This window comes from Carassius carassius, chromosome 45 (genome assembly GCF_963082965.1).
Source record: "Carassius carassius chromosome 45, fCarCar2.1, whole genome shotgun sequence".
NCBI lineage: Eukaryota > Metazoa > Chordata > Actinopteri > Cypriniformes > Cyprinidae > Carassius > Carassius carassius.
In genome coordinates, this window is record NC_081799.1 from 22,515,535 (window position 1) to 22,542,334 (window position 26,800).

A 26,800-nucleotide genomic window follows, 5' to 3' on the forward strand; every position below is an offset into this window, starting at 1 on the left:
TAAATCATTATGTTGATTATTATATTTAAATTTTACACCCATTTAGCAGATGATTTTATTCAAAGTAATTTGCACATGAGAAATGCCACATATTTTCAAATGAAGGATATCTTTCTGTTGTCTGAAATTAAGACATCAGTCCTCATGTCTCAAAGTAACTACAAAAACAATAGGTAACATGACAGGTAAAACAATTTCTTGATACATGATCATGTGTCTGTGATATTATGATGTGAAATGGCCAGACACCTAGTTTAAGACAAGCTTGTATTGCAATAAAATGAGTTTGTGGTGCCATCTTGTGGATAACTTACAGTGTAAGGTGAGGTGTTCTTTTAAAAATGGATTATAATGTTATGCAAAACAGCAATTTGCTACATCAAAAGTATATGAGACGGATGAGACACAACTTGCATTGTTTAAATTCCACACAGATATGTTCTCTCATTGTTCATTATACATAAATTAGATCATCGTAAAACTGGAGACCAGAAATAGTTTTACCATTCTTTATTTTCTCTAATCAAAGAAGGTTGGCTTGTCCATTTAGATCAAAAATCACACTTGCACAATCATACTTTTCTAGCAAAACAGTTTACAAAAAGAAGTTTTAAATGAATTTTAAATGATAAAAAATTTTAGAGAAAATCGATTGAAATTTTGTGCTTGTGATATATTGGTGTTGATTCCACTTAGTTTGAACTTCAGCATGCATTGCCTGATTTTGATGAAACTCAAGCCATATGTTCAAGTTGGAGGAGGCTGATGCATTGAAATTCTGAAATCTTTAGGGGTCCATATACATTGTAGTGTTCTGTGCATGTTCAGTATAGTGCAACATGGTTTTCTTACAATATGCATTTAACAAGTAGGCCTATGGATAAAGTACCGCATCACTGTGAATCTGGATTCATGTTGAATGGTCAGACAATAGCATGGTCAATTACAAAACAGCCAGGGGGGTGTTCAGAGTGAGCATGCTGTGTGTGTGTCATTTAATGAACTTCATGTCACGTTTTCTGCCACCGTACTGTGCTGTACTTATGACCCGGAGCGTTTGACTCTTCAGCCAATCACAAGACAGACAGACAGTGATGGGTAATCATTGTGATTGGCTGTCTCTATGTGTCTGATACTGTACAGAGAAACAAGCCTGATATCATCTTTTACAGACAGATGCTCATCGCACCGGCACAATCATCAGCGCCACTTCTGTAACAAGGTAAGAGCTGAGGGTTTTTCATTGTAAAGTTCTTGTAAAAGTTATATTAAAGTACAACTCTTCAGAAACTTGGTTAATATTGAACAATTACTGTTAATGTAGACCCAAGGTCTTGTCAAAAAATTTAATAAATATATAGTGATTGATTTTTGATGCATAAAAAATCAAATAAAATGTATATATATATTATTTAAACTGGCTCTAAAGTGTACATATAAAATATCTATTAAGTGTGTATCTTCTGAGCCTTTAGTGCCACCCAGGGTAATTGCAAAAAAAAAAAAAGTTATTGTTTTCAAACAGGTTTCCAGAACATTTCTCAACAAGCAAATAGATTTTTTTATACATTTACATTTACATTTAATCATTTAGCAGACGCTTTTATCCAAAGCAACTTACAGATGAGAACAATAGAAGCAATCAGACCAACGAGAGAACAACAACTGTATACAAGTGGCATGACAAGTCTCAGTTAGTCTAGTACAGAACACATAGCCAGGTTTTTTTTTTTAATTTAATTTTTTTTTTAATGAAAAGACAAGAAAAGAAGGAAAAGTGCTAGTATTAGTTGGTTAAGTGCTGGCGAAAAAGATGAGTCTTTAGATGTTTCTTGAAAATGAGTAAAGACTCAGCGGTACGAATTGAGATTGGGAGGTCATTCCACCAGCTGGGGGCAGTCCAGGAAAAGGACCGTGAGAGTGATTTTGAACTATAGTCTTACACAGTACTTGTTATGTCTATGTTAAAGCGAGGAGAAAGTATTTAAACATTGTAAAAAATGACACAAATCTAAAAACATTCAGAAGTGTAAATTGGTAAATCTGTGGATGTGTTTTCCCATGAGTCACAGAGGCGTTCCCCCGCGGATCAATGACGCTGTCAGTCCTGATTATCTGTTTATCCTGGAGTTGTTCTCCGTCTGGTGTGAAGGACACTGACTCTTAATTACTGTATTACATCTCGTCTTACATTATAGTGGCCAACAGAATGATTGTGTAATTAACATGCCACTATATTACTGACAGTGTTGAATAAATTTCATTTGTTTAAATAGATTGGGTTGGGGTTATCATCGGTAATGAAAATGAAACCAAAACTATTAAATGATTTAAATAAAAGCTGAAAAAAAAATTACTTTAACATTTTTAAACGTGTAATAAAATGCGAAAACTAAAATAACTTTAGGTTAAAGCTCTAAAATTACTAACTAGAAATAATTATAAACTGGAACTGAAATAAAACAGAAAGAAAAATAAATTAAACCTAAATGGTAGTATTTAAACTCATGGAAAAATGCCAAAAGAACATGATAAAATTATTACATATTAAACTAAATAAACAAATTAAATTAAAATGAAATTTTAATAGAATTATGTTTGTGAAACTCAAGCATAAAAAGTAATTCTGTGTAAATTGTTTATAAATCCATTTGTAATCTTACAATAAACTGCTACATTTGATTCAGTTTCATTTAAAAGGATAATGGACACATCTTAGTTATAATCTTTGAAATAATAACATTTATGGGTCAACTTATATATATATATATAAGATGTTTGGTTAACTTTATAGGCTTTTTCACTAATTTGAAGGAGATTGAGGCATGAGGCCTGGATTTGGACCTATATGTGATGTGTGTTGTTCATTTAATTTACCTTTTCATCTAATATTCATATTTTATTTTATTGGAGCTTTATTTCAGTTAATAAACAGTTTTAGTTTTAGTGCTTGCTAGTGCAAGTTCTCCCCACTGTGCCACAGCTACTGCTCCTGCATGTATGAATCAATCAATTATGTGACAGTGTGTGACATAAGAGAACTGTGTGTGTTTGTGTGTGTGTGTGTGTGTGTGCGCTGACAGTGAACATCCTCCCATAATTATACCAATGCATTGGGTTTTCCTTTCCTGTCAGCAACAGGGATATTGATCTAATGAAGCTGCAGGTCCATGTGCCACATCACACGGGGTTCTTTCAGGTCCTGTGACCGAGCTGAAGGCTTTAAAACAACTGCCAGCAAGAACTCCCTACAAAATGAAACTGATGAGCACTCATTAGCTATGTGTAAATACACTAAGGTGATGTAATCTGCAGAGGGAAATATATGCAAAGTAGGGCTGCAACTAACGATTATTTTGATAATCGATTAATCTGTCGATTATTTTTACGATTAATCGATTAATCGGTTTATGTACTTATATTTTAGTTTTTTCCATTTTTTCCCCCAAGTAAATTATTAATAAATGGTCTTTATCATTCAGCATAGATTTAAGAGATTTTAACCATTTTGCACTGTCATATCCTCATCAAAAATATACCTGGAGTTGTTTTATTCTGTTAGTAATCCTTTGTCGAACTCTTCTGCAATCAGAACACTGACCCATACTCTAGCAAATTTCACAAGGAGATTTCAAATAATGTTTTCACCATGGCAGTCCTTAGAGCTCCTAAAGTAGTTTAACATCCCGAACGAAGCTTATTAAGGAATCTTTCAGAACATATTTTCACGAAGAATAAGGATAAAACAGAATAAAATTGCAGTGCATTGTATTTTATTATTTACTGGGAAACAGCTTTATAGCTTTTGCTGTGAAATTGTAAACAATCCTTCGAAAAAAGTGCCAATGGCATGAAACCTGAATGGAACTCACAATTTAAAGTTAAATCCATCAGAAGGTTGTCCAGAAAAAAAAATAGGACACACACAAAAAACCTGCTGTGTGAAAAGAGCAGTGAATAATACTTAGAAAAAAAGTGCATTTCAAATATCTACATTTACCTCTCTCATTCAGTCATAATTAGGCTGCACGACTGAATTTTGAACTGGTAAACTACAAACTGATCACAGAACATGTTTGTAAAGCTTTAAATGTTAACTGTTAAAAAGCAATGTTATCAGCTTTTACGACTAAACATTTGCAAACAATATTGTACTGGAGAATCTGCACAAATGAAAGTCTTAGGGGCCGTTCACAAATCGCTCCTAAAAACGCGTGGAAAACACTAGGCGCGCCGCTTTCTCCTTCTTCCAAAGCGCTCGCACAGAAGCGCCCCTGAGGCGTCTGCCTTTGCTAAGCAACCATGACGTGCTCTCTCCTTGAAGACACGGGCATTTCAGCAAAGGATAAATGGATTTGCAGCTCAAATAAATCGCTTGCAGTAGCTCTGCTACTAAGTTTATTTCAAAATGGAAATCCATATACAACTATGATCAGCTGTTCCTTTCATCTTGACTGAGCTTTTAACGTTGTTACGGGAAAGGATGAAGCTGATTGGTTAGTTCTTGTCACATGACCCGCGGTGCGGTTGCGGCATTCTGAAAAGTTTAAATGTTTTTAACTCGATGCGGTGCGGTGTTGGAAATAACGAACTTGAGCGCGCAAAAGACGCGATATGTGAACGTCCCCTTAAACAGTGCAGTAGAGCAGAGTTTACAGGTTACTCTTCTTTTTTGAAGGCTCAAAGTAAAGTACTCCCACATCACGTTGAATGCTGCAGACATATAGACATCATATGATGTCTATGGCTGCAGAGACGCTGCTCGGGAAGCACGTGACATAAAACAAGGCCAGCTATTGGCTATTCGCTACTTCTCCTGCTGTACTGGCTGAGTAAAACCTCCGGTGGCTCATTACTGCCACACTTTGGTCACCGCAGATTTGAAATATGCACGAAATGAGCCGCTTACGGCAAATAAAAGTTATTTAGCAACGAATCGATGACTAAATTAGTTGACAACTATTTTAATAATCGATTTTAATCGATTAAATCGATTCGTTGTTTCAGCTCTAATGCAAAGCCTCTGAAACGTTAACTAATAAATATTACCATGTTTCCCCAAGTTTTCTGAAATCTTATGTTTAAATATGCCAGTGCGGCATTATCTATTGCATACATTTCAGGATCAGGATTTTTATTGACTTTTTTAGATATATTAAAGTTTTTACAAAAGAAATTCAGGATGGTTTTAGCAAAACAACATTATATTATATAAATCAGCTGAACAAATCGCTTTAGAATATAGATAGAAATAAAACTAGTTGTATGTTCTACTAAAGCAGACACAAAGTCTTTTCTTCTGCCTCTTCCCTTCAGGATGGACCATGACTTGCAAGGCAGCAGGAAAAGTCACCGCAGCAGACACAACGAGGATGAGGACGGTGAGAGGATGGTCTTTTTTTTTTTCTTTTTTTTACAATATTTGGCAAATGCACCTGACCTACAAACCACTTTTTTGTTCAGGATGCTGGAGAGCATAAAAAGGTTAATAAAAGGTTAATAATATTTACTGTTTGAAGGTTTTTCCACTTGCAATTATGCTTACAATATTTACTTTAATTTATGACCCCCCCCCCCCAATATTAATATATCACAGAAACACATATAGACATATATACATGTATATGTAACACATATGTTGTGTAAAATAATTAACAATAAATCAGGGTTATTATAGTTGACTACTAATATCATCAATTAATATCATCAAAAATGGCATTACTGGAACTGAAATACAATAAAATATATCTATAAACTTATTTTTTTCATTTTTATTTACTTGATGAGCTTGATTTACTATAATAGCTAAAAATAACACTCAAATAAAAGAATAAAAACTGTATATATATACACAAAAATACACAACAAAATTGCTAAAGCTACCTAAAATGTAAATTAATACTAAAATAAACAAAAGTAATATATATATATATATATATATATATATATATATATATATATATATATATATATATATATATATATATATATATACATATATATATATATAATGGTATTTCAATGATATTAAAATAGAACTGATTAAAATACAATTACTTAAAATAAAATCAAGAACACATACCGGAGTGTGAATTATGCCATAAACCCTATCAAACAGAAACTCATCGCTCTTTGATTCTCTGTTTTTAGAGTCTGTCTACATTGGTGTTCCAGTGCCACGGAGCTACAGAAGGAAGCGCAGACATCACAGACATACATCACGTCATTCCCACGATCGGGACAGTCGGGAGAGACACCACAACCGCCCTGAACACCACGACCGAGAAGACCCATGTGACCCAGATGAGGGCGAGCGGGATTCAAACGAGCTCTCTGACATCAACTCCATCAGTGAGCTGCTCTGAACCTCTTCTTATCACCACAACCTAACAAAAATACAAGTAGCACTGAGATCCTGTTAGTTAAGTTACATGAGTTTAGTTTATTAGGGTTGTGCTGAAAATTCTATTTAGGTGTAAAAAAAAATTAAATGACCGACTTTTTGAAAAGATTGCTTGTAAATCTCATTATGCTACTGTATATAAACCATGAAATTCTTTTTATCAGCTTGTTTTCTTTCACTTAGCACAGGTTTTGATATTTCTCTCATTGATCTAAGATTATGTATTTTGGATTGATAATTTGGCCATGTTCATTCAGAAACATAAGCTTGGATCAATGAGGCGTACGGTCAGTTAGTTCAAAATGAAATACAAAAGCTGTGCTATCTGAAAGAAAACAAGCTGCATAATGAGAGATTTAGAAGCATTTTATTTTATAATTTTTTTGTAGGCCAGTCATTTCTGACCGGGAACACCACAAGTGTAACAAGTATAAAAAGTATAAAAGAAAATGTCAGTTTTAGTTTTTATTTTAGTAAATGGGAATAATGTTAATGAATTATTTTTTATATATTTTATTTCAATTAACATTTAGCCTATATTTTATTTCGAGTAAAAAATGCGCTTTTTAGTTTTAAATAACTATAATAGCCCTGATACAGTTACTGCTTTAGGTTTGTTTTAAAATAACGTGCATCTTTGTGAATTATGATTGAGTGATTGAGATTTCAGACTTAAATTCTGAAGAGAGAGAGAGAGAGAGAGCGAGAAAGGGAGGGATCAGCAAAGCTAGAGGAGGAGAAAAACACTTGTTGGGCCTTTCATGCGTGTGGCACTTTGCCCTGCTTTAGTTTTCAGAAAAGAGCAAAATTGCTGAGAAGAAAAGATTAAGAGCCAGAGGACACGCTCATAGGGAAGGTGCATCTAAAATGAGGGACGAGCTCAGTTAACAGGTTCATCACGAAAAGACTGAAATCATAAGGAAGTGCAAGTGGACATTTCAGACTTGTATTAGTAGATCTTTTTCCATCGATGAAACATTAAAGGCTAGGCTTTCTGAAGGATGGAGCAGGAACAGCGTAGGATGAAGGGGGCCTTTAGTATTCATGACTCGATACAGTCGTTGACGTCCAGTCTGGACTCTCAGAGCAGCTGCACAGGTACAGTCACAGATCTCAATATCGTCTTATTGCCTTACTATTACTGCCAGTTCTTCTTATTAGGTTTGTTCGGAAGAGTTTCTTTCTGGACTTTTGGTCAGAGCTCATTTGGTTTGGAGTTTGACACTGCTAGATCATGATTTTGCTGAGTCTATTAATCTATTGGCAAGTTTTCTGCTGATCAACCATCAAAGTCACAAGGTTGGTTGATGATTGTAAGTTTAAGGACAGTCAAAAATATATTGCATTGTGACTTTATTTTCGAGACATTTAAACAGATTTACTCACAAAGTTCACTTTTCTATAATAGAAAATAAATACAAATAAAGGTAATCTACATCTGAATAGCATTAATTGTATTACCTTTTTTGTGTGTTTTAGTGTATTTTTGAGGGGAAATGTTATCAATTATAATAAAAAATAATGACGCAATTCCAAAAAAATAAACTTAATTGTCCATGATATTTAATGACATTTACCCGACAAAATTCTGTAAAATCTGTAATGCAAAAAAAATAAAAAAATATAAATGATCATAATATTGTGCTGTGCAACAAAAAATCTGTATAACAATAACAAAAAATATTTGAGAATAATGGCAATTACAGACAAATTCAGAAGTAAAATATTTGCATTACAATAATTTAAGGGAAAATGTCCTTAAGTGTTAATAATCTCACAGTGCCAAAAATGTAATGGTCCTAAAATAGGCCTATTTTTAAAGTAAGATTAAGTTATTATTTAATTTTTCCTTTTATTTTTATATGCAATATGAGTCACACATAAGATTTAATGAACTCACCCATTGCCACTGGATATGAAGACAAATTCAGTCAGGCCTGATTCTACAACTTCCAATAATGATTTTCATCAACCCTTGTTTAAATGTTCATATTATCATGATTTTGCATTGTATGCAACAATTTAATTTGTGAAACATCAAATTTAATTGTGAATGCATTTAACTCTTTTGGAAATGATTTTTTTTTCTTTTTCTGAAGAAGTAAAAATCTCACGATTTAAAAACAAGATCATCAGTGTTGATCCTGAAGTGAAAACCCACCTTTCCTCTCTATTCAGTGCTTTTTTGAATGTCAGCAACTAAAGTAATGACTGCATTGTTGATTAATACTTCGACAAAACGTGTACAAACAACCAACATTTAATATCTAGTGACACCATCAAATTTCAGTTGATTAGCCAGTGATTCATATGCGTGAGCTGTAAATATCCCAGTGCATTGTACTCTACTCTGCATTGGCATTCTACAACCACACGTATTTGTGATTGTTACTTCAGGATTAGAAGGATTACACGGAGAAAAACACCCACGCGCTAACAATCCCGAGGAAAAGCCAGAGATTGAGAGGAAGGTCACAACAAGATCGTCATGCATGGGCTCACAAGCACCGACTCGCACCATTGGTCTGAACATTAGATTTAATGCACATGACATTAGATTGAGAACAGGTTTTAGTAGCCCACAATGGAGCTTATGTAATTTGTCTTTAATTTATATATAGAGTCGATACATTTGATTAAATCACTACAGGTCTGTTGACATTAGATATTGATTCTGGCATCATGCATCAGATTAGAGTAAGCCATTGTCACATGGTTGTTGTTATAAGTTAATCTACCGAACAAATTCTTTTAATATGCTTTCAGATATCAGCCTGATTTATGAAGAGATTTATGCATATTTATCTTCAAAGGAAGATTGTTAAGATACTTATCTTTAAACAATGCCATTGATTTGGTTCTGACTTTATACGTCATGTTAACGACTGGTGCATGACTCAAGTCGAGCTGAATTCAGTCTGGTCGCAGATCTGACAGCTCAGGCTTTTGAAATCAAATTCTCACTCTGATTAGACGCATGTTTGGCTAAGAATGATGATGGGATGGTTGATGGCCTTGGGAGTCGTGCATCGTAATGATCCTGCTCTATCATATTCAGATTTCTTTTCAAGCGGGTCAGCGGAGGGTCAATTCAGACTGAGCCGAAGGCTAAACATAACACCCTGACTTATACGTCATACAGGCCAATAGACTTCTGCTTGACGCAAAGAATCAAACTCATTTTTACAATTAGGAGGTGTTGAGCTACAGGCGGTTATTGACTACTTTTGAGTGGACACAGTATTTATTTGCTTACTTTATTCATGCTTAATTGCTTGCAGTGTTGGATAAAATCATCTGCAGTTTCTTTTCAAAGTTATGGTTTTTCACATTGCAGTTTATACAACAAGTGAAAAACATACTCTAGATCAAAAAGCAAGCAAATTTATCCAGCAAAGATGTAAGTGGCAGGAAAGATATTTATAATCAGTTTATTCATTTATAAAACCATCTTGAAAAATCCTGAAATTGTGTCACCTTCATTTTCATTTCATTTTTTTTTTTTCGGATTTTATTTCAGCCAGTTGCCAAGGCAAAATGTTTCATTTCTGTTTAGTTTAACTACAAACTAAAATAGCTCAAACTTAAAAAATTAACCAAATGCTTTATAGATAATACAAAAAAATATACAAATCAATACTAAAATTATAATGAAAAATGGAAAATATAAAGTGAATAAAATAAATATAAACTACTTTTGTATCTCAATGATACTAAAATAGCACTGCAACAAAATAACACTAGTTGAATTAGGAATTGTTGCAAGCAAGATTCAAACTTCCTTCACCCACAAGACTCTATATTGAAGCATGTGCATTGGCGCTTGTTTTGCTTAGTTGCTTTGCTGCATATACAGTACAGACCAAAAGTTTGGACACATTACTATTTTTAATGTTTTTGAAATAAGTTTCTTCTGCTCATCAATCCTGCATGTATTTGATCAAAAATACAGAAAAAACAGTAATATTGTGAAATATTATTACAACTTAAAATAATAGTTTTCTATTTGAATATACTTAAAAAAAATCATTTATTCCTGTGATGCAAAGCTGAATTTTCAGCATCATTACTCCAGCCTTCAGTGTCACATGTAACATCCAGTCTATCACATGATCATTTAGAAATCATTCTAATATTCTGATTTATTATTAGTGTTGGAAACAGTTCTGCTGTCTAATATATTTGATGAATAAAAGGTTAAAAAGAACTGCATTTATTCAAAATAAAAAAAATTAACACATCCTTGCTGAATAAAAGTATTGATTTTATTTTTAAAAAAAAAGAAAAAAAAATTACTGACCCCAAATTACTGACCAGTAGTGTATATTGTTTTTACTAAATATTTATATTTTAAAAACATAGCTTCTTTTTTTTTCTTTTTTTTTTTACTTTTTATTCATCAAAGTATCCTAAAAAAGTATCACATGTTCTGAAAAAATATTAAGCAGCAGAACTGTTTCCAACTTTGATAATGAATCATCATATTAGAATGATTTCTAAAGGATCATGTGATAATGATCCTAAAAATTCAGCTTTGCATCACAGAAATAAATTATAATTTAAAGTATAATAAATTTAAAAACAATTATTTTAAATTGTAATAATATATCACAATATTACATTTTTTTCTGTATTTTTGATCAAATAAATGCAGGCTTGATGAGCAGAAGAAACTTCTTTCAAAAACATTAAAAATAGGAATGTTTCCAAAGTTTTGGTCTGCACTGTATATACTGCATATATATATATATATATATATATATTAAATGCATGACTTTTAATATTAATTAATGAATGCATTTAGCAGATGCTTTTATCCAAACCGACTAAGCGACAAAATCAGGCTATACTTGGGAATTGAACCTACAACTTTTTGCACTGCTAGCAATGCTCTACCATTGAGCCACAGAAACACACTTTGCATTTTGTCAAAGTACCTTAAGGTTTCCTTTGTATTTGTGTGTGTGTGTGTGTGACAGTGTCCCCTGCTGCAGAGAGACTACGTCACATCCTCAGAGAGGAAGATGAGCCCACACCCACCCTCTTCACTGAGATGGACACGCTGCAGCATGAGGGTGGAGAAATGGAGTGGAAAGAGTCTGCCAGGTGACACACACACTCACTTCTGAAGCCCTTGTGACATTATCCAAATGATGAAAAACTGTCATTTGACGGATTCAAATTGTAAAGGAGATTTATTGATTGTTGCATTGATTCCAAGCTATTTAATTTACACATTTCAAACCCAGAAACATTTAATCGATATTTTGGTATGTGGGAAAAAAAGTTGCCACGGTAGCACTTGTAAAGTTGCATCTTCTGTGTGTTTCATCAGGTGGGTTAAGTTTGAGGAGAAGGTGGAGGAGGGTGGTGAGAGGTGGAGCAAACCGCATGTGTCCACGCTGTCTCTGCACAGTCTGTTTGAGCTGCGCACCTGCCTGCAGACGGGCTGCATCATGCTGGACCTGGAGGGGTATTCACTGCCACAGATAGTGGGTCAGTACACCGTCTGCCCAGAAAACATTACATAAAGACCAAAGAACACACCTGAGTTCAGTCTTAGACTACAGAACTTGAGGTTGAGCACCTATTATTCACAAAGTTTCAAAATTCTGCTTATTAATATTCCATTTTTATAAATATACACTACATTTCAAAATAGTTTTATTCGAAATACATTATTCAGCAAGCCTGTATTAAATTGATCAAAAGTGGCATTTATAATGTTACTTTCTGTTCATCAAAGAATCCTGAAAAAAAGAACGAAAATTAAGTTTCCACAAAAATACGAAGCAACAAACTTTTTTCAACATTGATAATAATAGGAAATGTTACTTAAGCAGCAAATTAGCATATCAGAATGATTTCTGAAGGGTCATGTGACACTGAAGACTGGAACCTTTGATTCTGTTTCTAGCTACTAACAGGGGTCCAGTAACACACATTTTCCAAATTAAAAACTACCTATTAAAAAATAACAGCATGCATTAATCAAAGACAATTGCAGTTTGTGGTCAGTTTGTGGTCACCTGAGTATAATTTCAGTGTCGGGAGACACAAGTCAATAGCGTAGGGGAATTTCTCATGTCATGTGTAATTTGTGCCCCCTGTGTAAATATGAATTTGAATTCTTTGTCAGTGTTTTTCTGCCTTTCACAGATGACATCATTGAAAAGCAGGTGCAGGAGGGTCTTATAGCTCCAGAGATCCGTGAGAAGATCAGTTTTGTCCTCTTGAGGAAGCACCGACACCAGACCAAGAAGCCGATCCACCGCTCGCTGGCGGACATCGGAAAACCCAGCCCCTCCAGTGAGTGTCTCCTGTGTGACCTGTGCCACAGTCAGTGATGTTCCCAGAATGCCCCGTCTTTCTCCGGCACTTGTCTTTTCAAATCATCTTTTTCTTGCATTTCCACCTTATTCTTCTGCCTGTCCTGCCATCTTGACCATGTCTCTCTCTGTGTCTGATCTCGGGTCTGCATCAGACCGCAGTCCGAGCCCGAGTCCTCGCTCTGGGTCGGGTTTCCACCGTTCCACTGAGGACCTGCGAGCTCGTCAGAGCGGCGGCCTCAGCAAACTGCGTGAGTCTGGCCTTCTGTTTCTTCCAGCCTTCCATAGATTTATCTACAACTACTTCCAGATCTCTGGATTTTCTAATAAGCATTCAAGTTGTGTTGCTTAAAATCACCGAATCTCTGTCAGTGTGAACACCCTCTAACCTCACATTGCATCATTCACACAATAACTGCTTGTAGTTGCACAAGAAGGTGAACCATTTCTGTAAGTATGCAGCGGTGCATTTCTGCCATTGTTCTGAGGATTAGAGATTATTTGAAAGGTCTTGGCTTTAGCTTTTCATTCTTGTTTGTTATGATTTGTTTCTGTACTCTGGGTACTTCTAGACAGAATTTTTTTCTTCTTATCTCTAAAGAAGGAGTTACTAAAAAGTATACTATAAAAGTACCTTTTAAAAAACATAATTGCATAAAAGACCCATTCTGAGCTGTACTTTTAAGCAAATGTGACATTTAGAAGTTGTCTAAATGTTGTATATACCGAAGTAACAACTATAACCATCATAATTGGTGATTAATCTGTTGCTTTATTTGGCTCTGCCTTTGACAGTGTAATCACATCAACCCAGAAATGACATCATAATAATTTATTTAATTTTGTGTTATTTTAGTATTATTTATATTTTTTTATAGTATTTATTATCATTTTGAATTTTCATTTTATATTTTACAGTTTTATTGTTGTTTTAATTTACGTTCTATTAATTTGGTAACATTTACCTTTTTTTTTTTTTTATTAGTGTTAGTTTTAGTTAACAGTGACAACACTGATTAAATTAATAATCATCAAAGTGTTTCATTTGTGCTTTTCAGATCCTTCTCAGTGCCGCAGTATGAATGATATTTCCGTCACACCCAGCACCGACCAGGTACAACATATTTCCATTAGGATTCCTAATATTGTGTTATTTTGTTCACATGAACATATTGAAATACACAGAAAATAAATTCATTCATTAGGACAGAATAAACAAGATGATTATACTGTAGAAACAAGAGCACTACATCTGGGGTCTTTTCTTATTTATGTGCGTTTATGTGGCAGATTTGATAAACATTTTGTACTGTGCATCTCATAATTTATGTCCGATAATATTCCATATAAGTCGCACAACTGATGCCAGCAGTCGTTTGTCATTTTGTAGTGTTTTCTTTTATTTTAACGTGATGCAAAAATGAAAAGCAAAGTCTGAAATGCACAGTAAAGCACTTTAGTTCACCAAAGCACTTTGAGGCGATTGTTGGGCTTCAGTGTTTTTGTGAGGAGGGTTGTTGGTGCCGCTGCTCTAAGATCACTAGACTTCAAATTGGACCAGATCTAAGTCCACTTTAATGAGTTTTTCTGCTTAAACTGACACCCGTGGCTCACTTTCATGTGGTCACTGCCTTCGACAGGCTTCATTTATGCCTTACAGCAGCATGCTGAGATTGAAAGTCAAGGGTCCCGGGAATTATAGGGTTACATGCAAAGATATTTCCACAAGTTAATTTCTAGAATTTGATTAATATACAGATACATTTGTGCATGCATTTAAACTGAGTAGTTGGATTAATTGATGTGTTAATGCAATGGCTCCAGAAAAGACCTTTAAAAATGAATGAATTTTCATTGAATTAACAAAATCAAGTGGCAATTTCATTTTTCATGCAAGTCACTTTGAATTAACTTAGTTACAGAGGAACTGACATCCCGCATCCAATAAAAATCACATTGGTCCCGGTAGTTAAGTCATTGTAAAGATGTGAAATTAGTTCTGAGAAAATCTGAGAAAAAGATAGAGGTTCATCTTCTAGGTGAGACTTGAGTGTCCGAATTCTTTTAGATACAATTAGATTTATTCTAATAGAGTGGTGGAACCTACAGATTTGATGTAGTACATATATAACAGCAGTGAATGAACTGACAATAGGGTTCGGGACATGAGAAAGGAGCTTGTTTATTCATTGCAGAAAGAGAATTGGTTAAAAGCTGATTTTGCCCATAAGCACAGGCCATTCCACATCCACGTGTTCTTTGAGGCCACATTTGCCAAGTGGCTGTTTTCATTGGTTCATTTGTGTGCGTTTGCATGCTCAGTCTTCCCGCTGTGATTGCATAACTTTATTGATCTGCTATTGGAAAAAATGAGCTGCTTCCCATTTCCATCACATGCAGGCACATCAGACATTGATAATAGAGCTCATATTGACACTGGTGAACATTAACTCTTTCCAACATGGAAATTTCATGACCTACGCATCTCAGTGCTTCAGACCATATGGACTAATTAAACCCACTCATCTGTGATCCCTAACTGTATGGTTATTCCACCCACCAGCTGAAGAATAAGTTCATGAAGAAGATCCCCAGAGATGCCGAGGCGTCTAATGTGTTGATTGGAGAGGTGGATTTTTTAGAAAAGCCATTCGTGGCCTTCGTTCGTCTGGCTCAAGCAGCAACACTAGGGGGCCTTACTGAAGTCCCTGTGCCAACAAGGTGATCCTCCCACAACAGTTTGCATGTTTATTGGCTTTTCAAATAGCTGATAATAGATATTAGATGCTGACATGTAGCTGAAAAGTTGCTTAAAGTTAATAGAATATCTTACTTATAATTAGTAGATTATAGTGGACTATCAAAATGAAGTGTTACCAGATTGATAGATCAAGTTTCTAAGCCTGTGGAAGACAATTTTGTCACAAGATTTGGTAAATCATAATCATGACAATGATAACAAAGTCAAAATTATGTCATAAGTTTTCAAAACTATGACATAAAAAGCCGAAATTATGATTTACTAAATCATAACTACGAGAAGTCACAAAGTCGTAAACTTGATGTAATATTGACTTTCTTTTGTCATAATGATGATTTTTTTTATCTTATTTCAAATTTTGTGTGGTGAAAATGTGCTTGCACACTATATATACTGTACTGCAATTATATTGCAACCATTTTATTTCTGGATATCTATTTTTACTGGAAAACAAGACAAAAAGGAAATCAAAATATTTTTGCAGAGTGGTCAGAGTAAAGTGGCATTTATGATTGAATCAATATTTTTGATCCATTTCACAGAAAGAAAAATAATGCATTGTAAATGCATATTTGTCTGAATTTTTGAATAGATACTGTGGTTAATTTTCCAGGTTTCTCTTTGTGCTGCTTGGTCCCAATGGCAAAGCCAAATCCTACAATGAGATCGGTCGGGCCATGGCTACGCTCATGGTTGATGACGTAAGAGAAAATATCAGCTATTCTGAGTCTTGAAATGAAGCATCATCACAGGGTTTGAGAACAGATCAGTCTGTATCTGTCACCATCTTTAGCTGTTCAGTGACGTGGCCTATAAAGCCAGAGATCGTGAGGACTTGATTGCTGGGATTGATGAGTTTTTGGATGAGGTGATCGTTCTTCCTCCTGGAGAGTGGGACCCCAAGATCCGCATCGAACCCCCGAAGAAACTGCCTTCAGCAGAGATGAGGTATTAAATCACAAATCTGCAATAGCATTCAAAAGATTAGGGTCAATTTTTAAAGTAAATTAAAAAATGCATTACACTGATCAAAGGTTACAGTAAAGGCATTTAGTATGTTTATTAAACAGTAATGCTGTTCTTGTGAACTTTCTATCCATCAAAGAATCCTTAAAAAAAGTATCATGGTTTCCAAAAAAATATTGAGCAGGACAGCTGATGACAATCAGAAATGTTTCTTGAGCAGCATATTAGAATGATTTCTGAAGGATCATGTGACACTGAAGACTGGATTAATGATGCTCGAACTTTAATACACTATATGCAAACTTTTGAACTTTAGTATTATTTTGTTAAATAATAGATATGTGTATATGCTGCATTAATAAAAATGCACTCAGAAAAATCTAAAACATACTTCATGTGGTAGCATCTAAATGAACTTGCTTTATTCAAGTAAAACACATGATTTAATATTGATTAAAGATTGCTTTTTAAATGATGTAGCCGGTAGCACATGTTATTCTTTGTTTTTGTAGGAAGTCTGTTTTCTCTCTGAATGAGCTTGGGCAGCCGAATGGGAATGCAGGAGGAGGAGCGGCGTCTGCAGAAGACGAGGAGATGCCGGCTCCACATGAACTTGGAGAGGAGCTGAAATTCACTGGCCGGTAGCGTCCACTGGACCTCCTCAACTTCTAGTTACAGAGTTTTAGATTTGATGTGCACGATGTCTGAGACTCTTTCTGTTTGGGTAGATTTTGTGGCGGACTGTGGCTAGACATCAAGCGTAAAGTGCCCTGGGTTCTCAGTGACTTCTATGAGGGCTTCCACATCCAGTCCGTCTCTGCGGTGCTCTTCATTTACCTGGGCTGCATCACCAATGCAATCACCTTTGGAGGACTGCTGGGGGACGCAACCGACAACTACCAAGTAATTTACCTTGTGTCCACTAATGCTGATATCTAAAGAGCTGATGTAATACCAATATTTAGTTAGATTCAGCATAATGCTCAAAACAGCCAAATATGAAGCAGTTAACTGGCCTGGCCAATATACTGCTCTATTGTGGGGAAGTCGTGGCCTAATGTTTAGAGAGTCGGACTCCCAATCGAAAGGTTGTGAGTTCGAGTCCCGGGCTGGCAGGAATTGTGGGTGGGGGGAGTGCATGTACAGTTCTCTCTCCACCTTCAATACCACGACTTAGGTGCCCTTGAGCAAGGCATTGAACCCCCAACTGCTCCCCGGGCGCCGCAGCATAAATGGCTGCCCACTGCTCCGGGTGTGTGCTCACAGTGTGTGTGTGTGTGTGTGCATTTCGGATGGGTTAAATGCAGAGCACAAATTCTGAGTATGGGTCACCATACTTGGCTGAATTTCACTTCACTTATTGTTTTATATCATTTAAGTACAAAAATGTAAATAAAGAAATAAATTAAGAGAACTATGAGAAATAAAGTTGCAGTTGTGTGATATAAAAATCATATTGTGACATAAAGTAACAGTTACATTTTTCTTTATATACTCTGAGACAGAAACATATGGAATCCCAATTTTGCCATATAAATCATAATAATGACACACAAAAACGAAATTTTGACACAAGACAAAACTGTAAGATAAAAGGACAAAATTATGAGATCTAAAGTCAAAGTTAACACAGAAACATAATATTTTTATGTCACAGTCGATTTTTTTGTAATACTATCAACTATTTATTGCTATGTCATCATTTAGACTTTATTTAGACTATAATATCTTGTTATTTTGTCTTGTTTCATAATTTCAATATTTTGTGATAATTTTGATGTCATAATCTTTTTATCTCAAACTTATGACTTGGCATCTGATACGTTTGACATTTAATGTCATAAATGTCATAATATATCATAATAATGGTGTCATTATATTTACTTTTATGGTTTACAAAGTATGATTTTGTTTTCCTTATGTGGCAGAAATGGGTGTCCACAATAGGCAGGCTTCTTAAAATGTATGTTAAATACATTTAAATAAAAAATATATATACTTGACTTTCATTTTCTTTTTTAGTTACAGTTCTCTGTCTGCACGTCCTTTCATTTTTGGATGTGTCTCATTGTCTTCCAGGGTGTGATGGAAAGCTTTTTGGGCACGGCTTTGGCCGGCATGGTCTTCTGCCTCTTCGGCGGTCAACCCCTCATCATCCTCAGCTCTACAGGACCAATACTGATCTTTGAAAAGCTGCTGTATGAGTTCAGCATGTGAGCAGGACATCCTGTGATTCAGTGAAGTCAAAATGCATGTAAAGAATTCAGTGAATTAGAGTTTGATTCTTCATTGTCGTCTGTGTTCAGAAACAATAACATAGACTACATGGAGATCCGACTCTGGGTCGGTCTGCACTCCTGCCTCCAGTGTCTGATCCTGGTGGCCACTGACGCCAGCTACATCATCAAGTACATGACACGCTTCACTGAGGAGGGCTTCTCCAGCCTCATCTCCTTCATCTTCATCTCCGACGCCCTTAAGAAAATGATGAGTGTCTTCAATTATTACCCCATCAATCGAGACTTCAATCCAGATTACATCACCAGCTACAGGTGTGACTGCCAGCCTCCTGATCAAGGTGAGTCTGACCCCTGACCCCGGTCCCCAGACCCAACGAGCCTCAGCCTCTTGGTCTGGAGATTTGTTTTCATTAATATTATTGTTTTATTATAATTGATATTCATAATAATAACATTTGTTATTAGTAAACCATGCTTTATTTAAATTTAATTTTTGATGTAAATCATTAAACATAACTATAAACATTTAATTATTTTTAATAATAATAATATTAACTTTAATAAACATATTTATTATTAATAAAAACGTTTTAAATAAAAAAAATTCAAGGTAATTTTTCATTTTGTCATATTTCTACCTTTGATGACAAAAATCCTTTGTAATCTATCATATTTTGTCATATTCATATTTAATAATTTTAGTCAAATTAAAATTACTGTTTCTGTTTAATTTTTAATCTCCACAGATGACTGCGATATGACACAAAATATTGACTGAATTTAAATTCTATTTTTTGTAAAAAGTCAAAGATGATTATTGAGAATATTGAGATGAGAATATCCTTTAAATGTACTCATTATTTTCTTGTCTGACTAATTGATATTAATTCATTAGTAATTCTTTTAGATTTTTAAAGTAATAATTAAAGCTAAAATGACTCAATTTTAATCTCCACAAATGACTGCAATTCCTGCATTCAGCCACTGTTCACATTCCGGATAAAATCAAGACCCGTCTTAAACTATTTTCTGTAAAATATTTGGTTTTACTCAGAAATATAATATAAATAATATAATTTTTTGGATGACGTATTGGTTTGCTACATCTGACCACTGCAACTTATGTGTATCATATTTGTTTTTATCGCTCATACTTCATTTGGCTGCTGACTGGAGTAAGTATTGCTACTACCATGTGGACATCTGTATCTTATTTTGGGAATGATAGTATTTCTTGTCAATTAACATAAAAACACTTTTTGTTTTTCTGGTGCAGTGTCTCCATTGGCTCTCAACACTTCCTCTCCATTAGGCCTAGAAAACTTCTCTGATTACTCTATGGTGAGCTGCAGCTGTCAGAAGACTGTGTTTAACACCAGGTTTCTTCAAAACAAGTATCACTATAACTTTGTGTTTCTGTCTCTTGTTGTCTTTGTCCACACATGACCTCACTCAGTTCAACTTCTCCGCTCTGGAATGGAATCAGCTGAGTAAGAAAGAGTGCTTGTGGTTCGGTGGTTCCCTGGTGGGAAAATCCTGCAAATACATCCCTGATCTGGCCATGCTGTCTTTCATTTTGTTCTTCGGCACTTATTCCATGACCATCTCGCTCAAAAAGTTCAAGGCCAGCCGTTACTTCCCCACAAAGGTTTGAAAACCGTGTATTTCTCTAGCATGTCAAGACACTACCACATGGAGATGGTATTCCTTCTCCCAGTCTGTGTTGTATTTACTGCTCTCCCCCAACTTCTTCTGGTTGTTTCTCGTTTTTCTCCAAGTGTCGCACCTTGATAGCAGATTTTGCCATAATTGTATCCATCCTGGTCTTCTGTGCTCTGGATTATGTGATGTCCTTGGACACTCCCAAACTGCATGTGCCCACCCAGATAAAGGTCCAGCGTGTGTCATCTTCTCTGTATTTGTTGTACAGAAGACTTGTCTTTTAAAACTGCTTATATTTGAATGAAATGCTGCTTTCAAGTCATCATTGTGTATATAAGAGAAAAGCGCACAAGTGGCACCAAAAGATTGTATAAAGTGGCAAATTCTGGATTTTTTTGATTCACCATTTCATTTTATTCCAATACTTAAATAAATAAATATAATTCAAAAGGAGGAATTATTATTATTACTTTAACTGATTACAAATAGTGATTAATAATAATTATTAAAACCACTGCTAAAAATAAATAGTGACAGACAATATTTTTATGGTGATTAAGTCTTTCTGAATGCAATTAATAATAATAATAATGTTTAATAATTGAGTAAATATGTTTCATCTGAAAACAGATTGTGTTTAAAAGTTAAATCATTATGTATTTATGTCTGCTGAAACTCAAAACAAATTCCCAGAACGACTTGAAGGCATCAAACATCTTACTGCTGCATTTTCAAATCTACAGACCTTTTCTCTTACTAAGCCTCTGACCTTCTCTAGGTTTAGTTTTCTCCATCTTTATCTTTCTTTTTTCCTCTGTAAACATGCAGCTTCGGAAGCTCATCAGTGATTTTGCAATCTTCACGTCAATCATGACATTTGTTGGTCTTGATATGTTAATGGGGCTTAAAACACCTAAACTGATTGTGCCAACCGAATTCAAGGTACGTTGTGGTACAGATGTGATTGTATCTTTCTTTACCTCCCGACTGCATCTGTTGGAGCTTTTACACAATGATTTTATACTAACATCACATTAATCCACTGTGCTTTACTAAACACAACGTGATGCCAGGGATGCTTTCATCAGTGTTGTTGTGTCTGTGCAGCCGACGCGGCCGGATCGCGGCTGGATCGTCATGCCCTTTGGGAAGAACCCGTGGTGGATGTGCTTGGCCAGTTTTGTACCTGCTCTTCTGGTCACCATCCTCATCTTCATGGACCAGCAGATCACGGCTGTTATCGTCAACCGAAAAGAAAACAAACTGAAGGTACCTTTGAAACGTACTAGCAGCTCTCATTTGCACACCCCAGCAAGCATGCATAAACTATAACTAAAATCATATTTTTTATCTTTATTTGCATCATTTTGGATATGCTAAATACCTTATTTTACACCTTAAATATGCTTTATTTTTATATGCTACATATTTTGCTTCTGAAATACTGCAAAATAATCAGAAAAAAATTTAATAGGCTTTGTTATGTCTGTGCTAAAATTATTTTCTTTTATATGACATCTCAGTGATACTACAATGAGCTTAGTTTTTTTAAATGCTAAATATTTTTATTCTGAAAAACATTAAAATAGGCAAATTCAAACCAGAAATTTGAATAGGCTTTGTTTTCTCTATGCAAAATAATTTATTACATTTAAAGCTGGAGTACTTAAATTACTAAATCAATAAATCGATTCTAATTCAAATTAAATTAATACAAATTTTATTTCAAAATTAAAATAAGATACACCTAAATAGAAATATGGAGGGAACAAAAGGACAAAAGCACCAAACAAAATTACTAAACCTAAAATATAGAAATTAAAACTAAATCAACATTTTTATAAATGCTATAATTGTAGATTAATAATACTAAATTATCATGGGCGAGCACCCACTCAGAACACTGTAGGTACTGTAAAGAAACTCCAATTCACAATACTGCAGCACCACAATGTTTAATATGCATGTGCCGCCATTGACAGTAGTGGTGTTGTTCCATGAAGCATTGCTGAATGTCTTCTTCCCATTTTACCTGAGCAGAAAGGTTGTGGATATCATTTGGACCTGTTTTGGGTGGGCATCCTCATGGCCGTCTGCTCCTTCATGGGTTTGCCGTGGTACGTAGCAGCCACAGTCATTTCTATCGCCCACATCGACTCTCTGAAGATGGAGAGTGAGTCCAGCGCTCCTGGTGAGCAGCCACAGTTTCTCGGTGTGCGGTAAGTCAAAATCAGCCTTCTTGTGTAGAGTTCAGCACTAGTATTTTGTCATGTAGTTGTGAGGAGCATTATGTTTGTGTTTGTTGCAGGGAACAGAGATTCACAGGCGTTTTGGTGTTTGTCCTCACCGGAGTCTCTGTCTTCCTTGCACCAATACTGAAGGTAATCAAAACGCTCTTACTTTACTTCAGTGAAATCATGCTCATTTGTTTTCTCAGTGCTGTACAAATAATTGTGTGTGTTTCTACGCAGTACATCCCTATGCCTGTGTTGTATGGTGTTTTCCTGTACATGGGCGTTGCTTCTCTCCATGGTATTCAGGTACATGTGGCTATGTAAATCTGTGGTTCAGATTTAATAGTTCATCCAAAAAGAAAAAAAAATACTTAAAACGTGCTCTCCTCAGGCAATAAAAGACCAAAATGAGCTTGTTTGTTCATCAGAACAGATTTGGAGAAATGCAGCATTACATCCCTCACCAAGGATTCTCTGCAGTGAATGGGTGCCGTCAGAATGAGAGTCCAAACAGCTGATTAAAACATCACAATAATCAAAATATGAGTCCTCTATCCATAATATTGCTTTCTCCTGTGAAAAAGGACAGAAATATACACAGACCAGAAAGCGTTTACAAGTACAGTAAATCCAAAACTGTTCTTAATATGTTGATGAGAGAGGACTACAGGGGCTGAGCTTTCTCACTGGTGGAAGCGTTATTATGAATTATGGACTCATATTTTGACCAGAAGCGATGGTTTAAAGTGGTTTAAAATATCTTATATTGTGGATATGTTTCTAACAAACACACTTTGCTTTTCAGTTCACTGGATGTTAACTGATGGACTGGAGTGGTGTGTATTATTGTGATGTTTTTATCAGCTGTTTGGACTCTTATTCTGACGGCACCCATTCGCTGCAGAGGATCTAATGGTGAGGGATGTAATGCTACATTTCTCAAAATCTGTTCTGATGAACAAACAAGCTCATCTACATCTTGTATGGCCCAAGGACATTTCAGCAAGTTTTTATTTTTGGTTGAACTACTCCTTCAGTAGATTTCACCAGAGTTTCTCTGTTTTGTTCAGTTTTGGGAGAGGATGAAGCTGTTCCTCATGCCAGCCAAGCACCAGCCAGATTTTGTGTTCCTGCGGCACGTGCCCCTGCGGCGCGTGCACCTCTTCACTCTGGTGCAGATCATCTGTTTGGCCGTCCTCTGGATCCTCAAGTCCACTGTGGCCGCCATCATTTTCCCTGTCATGGTGCGAGTGCTGGGTTTATCGGTCACATTTCACCCCAGAATCTAAAGAAAATAAATAAATAAAACAAATGTTGAAAATATCGTTAATTTCCAGGAAAATAATGTCATACTGCAAAATACTTAAAAGATTCTAAAATAGGCTTTATTTTCTTCATGCCAAATATTTAATTTTATATATACTGTTTGTTTTTTATTTCATTGTGTGATAAGATCTGACCTGGATTTTCCTTCACCCATTTGTGACTCACAAAGCATTATAAGCTTTTTTGCATTTGGATGCCGTTCTCTTGCCCTTTTGTCAGATTCTGGGCCTGATGGTCGTGAGGAAGATGCTGGACCTGATCTTCTCGCAGCATGATCTGGCCTGGCTGGACGACATCCTGCCCGACAAGGACAAGAAGAGGAAGGAGGATGAGAAGAAAAAGAAAGAGAAGAAGAAAGCCAGGGAGTCGGAGGAACACAACAACAGTGATGAAGAGGTGAGGTTAGATTACTAATACACTTATGAACACAGGAGATCTTATTAGGATGTGTTATGATTTATCCTTAATATGTTTTCTTTTAATTCCACAGTGTTGCTGAAAAGGCACTGTATAACACTTATGTTATGTTATGTTAACTGTTCATGTGCTCCTCTAAATATCCATAGTTGTCATCTTGTTTGTAATGTCTCTTTTTCCTTATTGTGTAATGTGTAGTCATTCATACAGCGTTGAATGATGTGTTTGCATGAAATGTTTATTTATTCAGAGTCCAGAATTAACATTTGGCCTTGGATCAATTAAATTGTTAGTGGCCATTTGGCTGGTAGTAGGAATTACAACAAAGTGCATGGTTTAAAAGCAACATCACTAATTTTTCATCTAAGCCAAAGTACTATAATATCAAGGTTTTGTCTTTTTAGTTTTTTTGAGAATCAACCAACTAAAGTTAATTTTGGACCCTGGGTACTTACCCTTACAAAACATACACTAGCCTACTCTTCAAAAGTCAATAAGGCTTTTTAATGTTAAAGTCTTTTATGCTCACCAAGGCTCATTTATTTGATCAAAAATAATTTCATAAATAAATAAAAATATACAATAAAAATTATAAAATAAATAATAAATAAAAGTAATATTGTGAAATATTATAATATAATTTTTATTTAAAATAACCGATTTATTTTATATTTAATATTCTATTATAATGCTAACACACATATTATATTATATTATATTATATATTATATAAAACAACTTTATTTATATTTGTATTTATTAATTATAATATATATATATATATATATATATATATATATATATATATATATATATATATATATATATACACACACATTTTAAATATACATATTTTATAGATTTGATTATATATAATTATTATTCAATAATAAAAAGTGTAAAAAAAAATAAACTTTATTATTATTAACCTTATAAACTATAAAGAAATATAAAATTGTGGGTGTGTGTATATATAATTATATTAATGTTGGCAGCGTGCCGATATTTAACACCATAGCGCTTCAGGCGTTCCGAGCTTGAGTCCCGGCTTGTGGGACTGTCTAATAACTGTGAATATCATAATAAAGAAAAGAATAAGGTTTCATCAATGAATAGAAAGCTCAAAAGAACACCATTTTTTTGAAATAGAAATCTTTAGTAAAAGTATAAACATTTTTATAGTCACTTTTGATCAATTTAATTTAATGTCTCCTTGCTGAGTAAAAGTATTCATTTCATAAATGAATACAAACACAGTAGAGTACCTGCATGCATATTATCTGTTTCGCTGGTGTTGTCTTCTCCCAGTCAAAGTGTCCCAAAGACTCCCTCCAGTCAGTGGAGATTCCTCTGAAGCCAGTGAGTCCATCATGTCATCCAAACCCTCCTAATTCTGACCCCTCGGCCTAACTGTGAGTACTGGGGCCCAAAGGGGTGCTGTTCCGTGAGCTTTTGACTGAATTTTTAACTCATCTTTATATTTTTTCTTTCTTATTCGTGTTTGAGTAGGAGCGTCACCCTTATTCCTGCACCCCTGGCGTCTTGGACCTGACATCCTTTACCTGAAGCATCCTGAAGCTGATTGAACACACAAACCATAATGAGATAGAAGCACAGCTTCACTGGCACTCTCCCAAACACACCAGGCTCACAGATGTATGATATTTTTATGTACTTGACCAACGCAGCGAGTGACGCACGTTTCCAAACCCACATCGACCATATTGCGCGTGAGTCATTCAGACCTTGGATTGGACTCAAGATCCTTCACGCTTCACACTGTGCCAGTGTGAAGCGTGTTAAGATCAACACATGAGATTCACCAGATTCAACTCTATTCAGAGAAGACCTAAGAAGACTAAAATAAGACGCGGAAGAGGTTTAAACCAAGTTTGTGATTTTATTATCATATTGTATAAATATATTTGAACTGTATGATATTAAATACAGATTTCATAGAACCTAGTGGGACAAAAGCGCAAATAAATTCAATTATAGTTAGAAAAACAGTCCGTCTAGTAAATTCAGTTGGATTAAATTTGTTGTATTACAATAAAAACATATATTCCAAACATAGAGTTCATATTGTAGCATTTTATATATATAGAAAAAATCAGAAATGTGTATGAGTAATGTTGAAATGTTTCCAGACTGTCATAAATGAGTATGAGAACAACAAACAGTTTTGTTTTATTCAGATTCTGTCTTTTTAACTGCGTTTTGTTCAAATAAAGAATGAAAGAGGCATCAATATATTTTTATTGTCATTTTTGATGGTCAACCCTTAAATTCCCATGATTTTCAAGCTTTTTGGGCATTGTACCACATGGTGATATAATAATCTTTTAGCCATACAAAATGGTATTCTTTACAGTTTCTTGGTACCGTGTAAAACATTAAATACATAATTAGTTAAATGATAGAAAAGCACAATAAAATTTCTAGAACTTTAAATAAAATTA

General features: G+C 34.9%; 1 protein-coding gene across 2 annotated transcripts; it reads left to right on the forward strand.

Moving 5' to 3' along the window:
- The first annotated feature begins 1,138 nt into the window (after positions 1-1,138).
- slc4a5b (solute carrier family 4 member 5b) lies at positions 1,139-26,589 on the forward strand. Of its 2 annotated transcripts, none has more exons than XM_059538503.1 (26): positions 1,139-1,222; positions 5,317-5,381; positions 6,151-6,351; positions 11,383-11,509; positions 11,739-11,899; positions 12,563-12,712; positions 12,888-12,983; positions 13,791-13,846; positions 15,296-15,453; positions 16,107-16,194; positions 16,287-16,441; positions 16,972-17,100; positions 17,188-17,362; positions 18,539-18,672; positions 18,766-19,037; positions 19,976-20,040; positions 20,156-20,347; positions 21,190-21,303; positions 21,469-21,630; positions 22,402-22,580; positions 22,670-22,742; positions 22,833-22,901; positions 23,666-23,839; positions 24,141-24,317; positions 25,647-25,750; positions 25,848-26,589. In XM_059538503.1, exons 2-25 carry the CDS (start codon positions 5,318-5,320, stop codon positions 25,746-25,748), a joined length of 3,273 nt encoding a protein of 1,090 aa, XP_059394486.1. In that variant the 5' UTR covers positions 1,139-1,222; position 5,317; the 3' UTR covers positions 25,749-25,750; positions 25,848-26,589. The 2 variants fall into 2 exon arrangements, with proteins under 2 accessions (XP_059394486.1, XP_059394485.1); XM_059538502.1 differs by lacking the exon at positions 21,190-21,303 and adding an exon at positions 20,478-20,591 and having other exon boundaries at positions 1,140-1,222.
- The last annotated feature ends 211 nt before the right edge of the window (positions 26,590-26,800 follow it).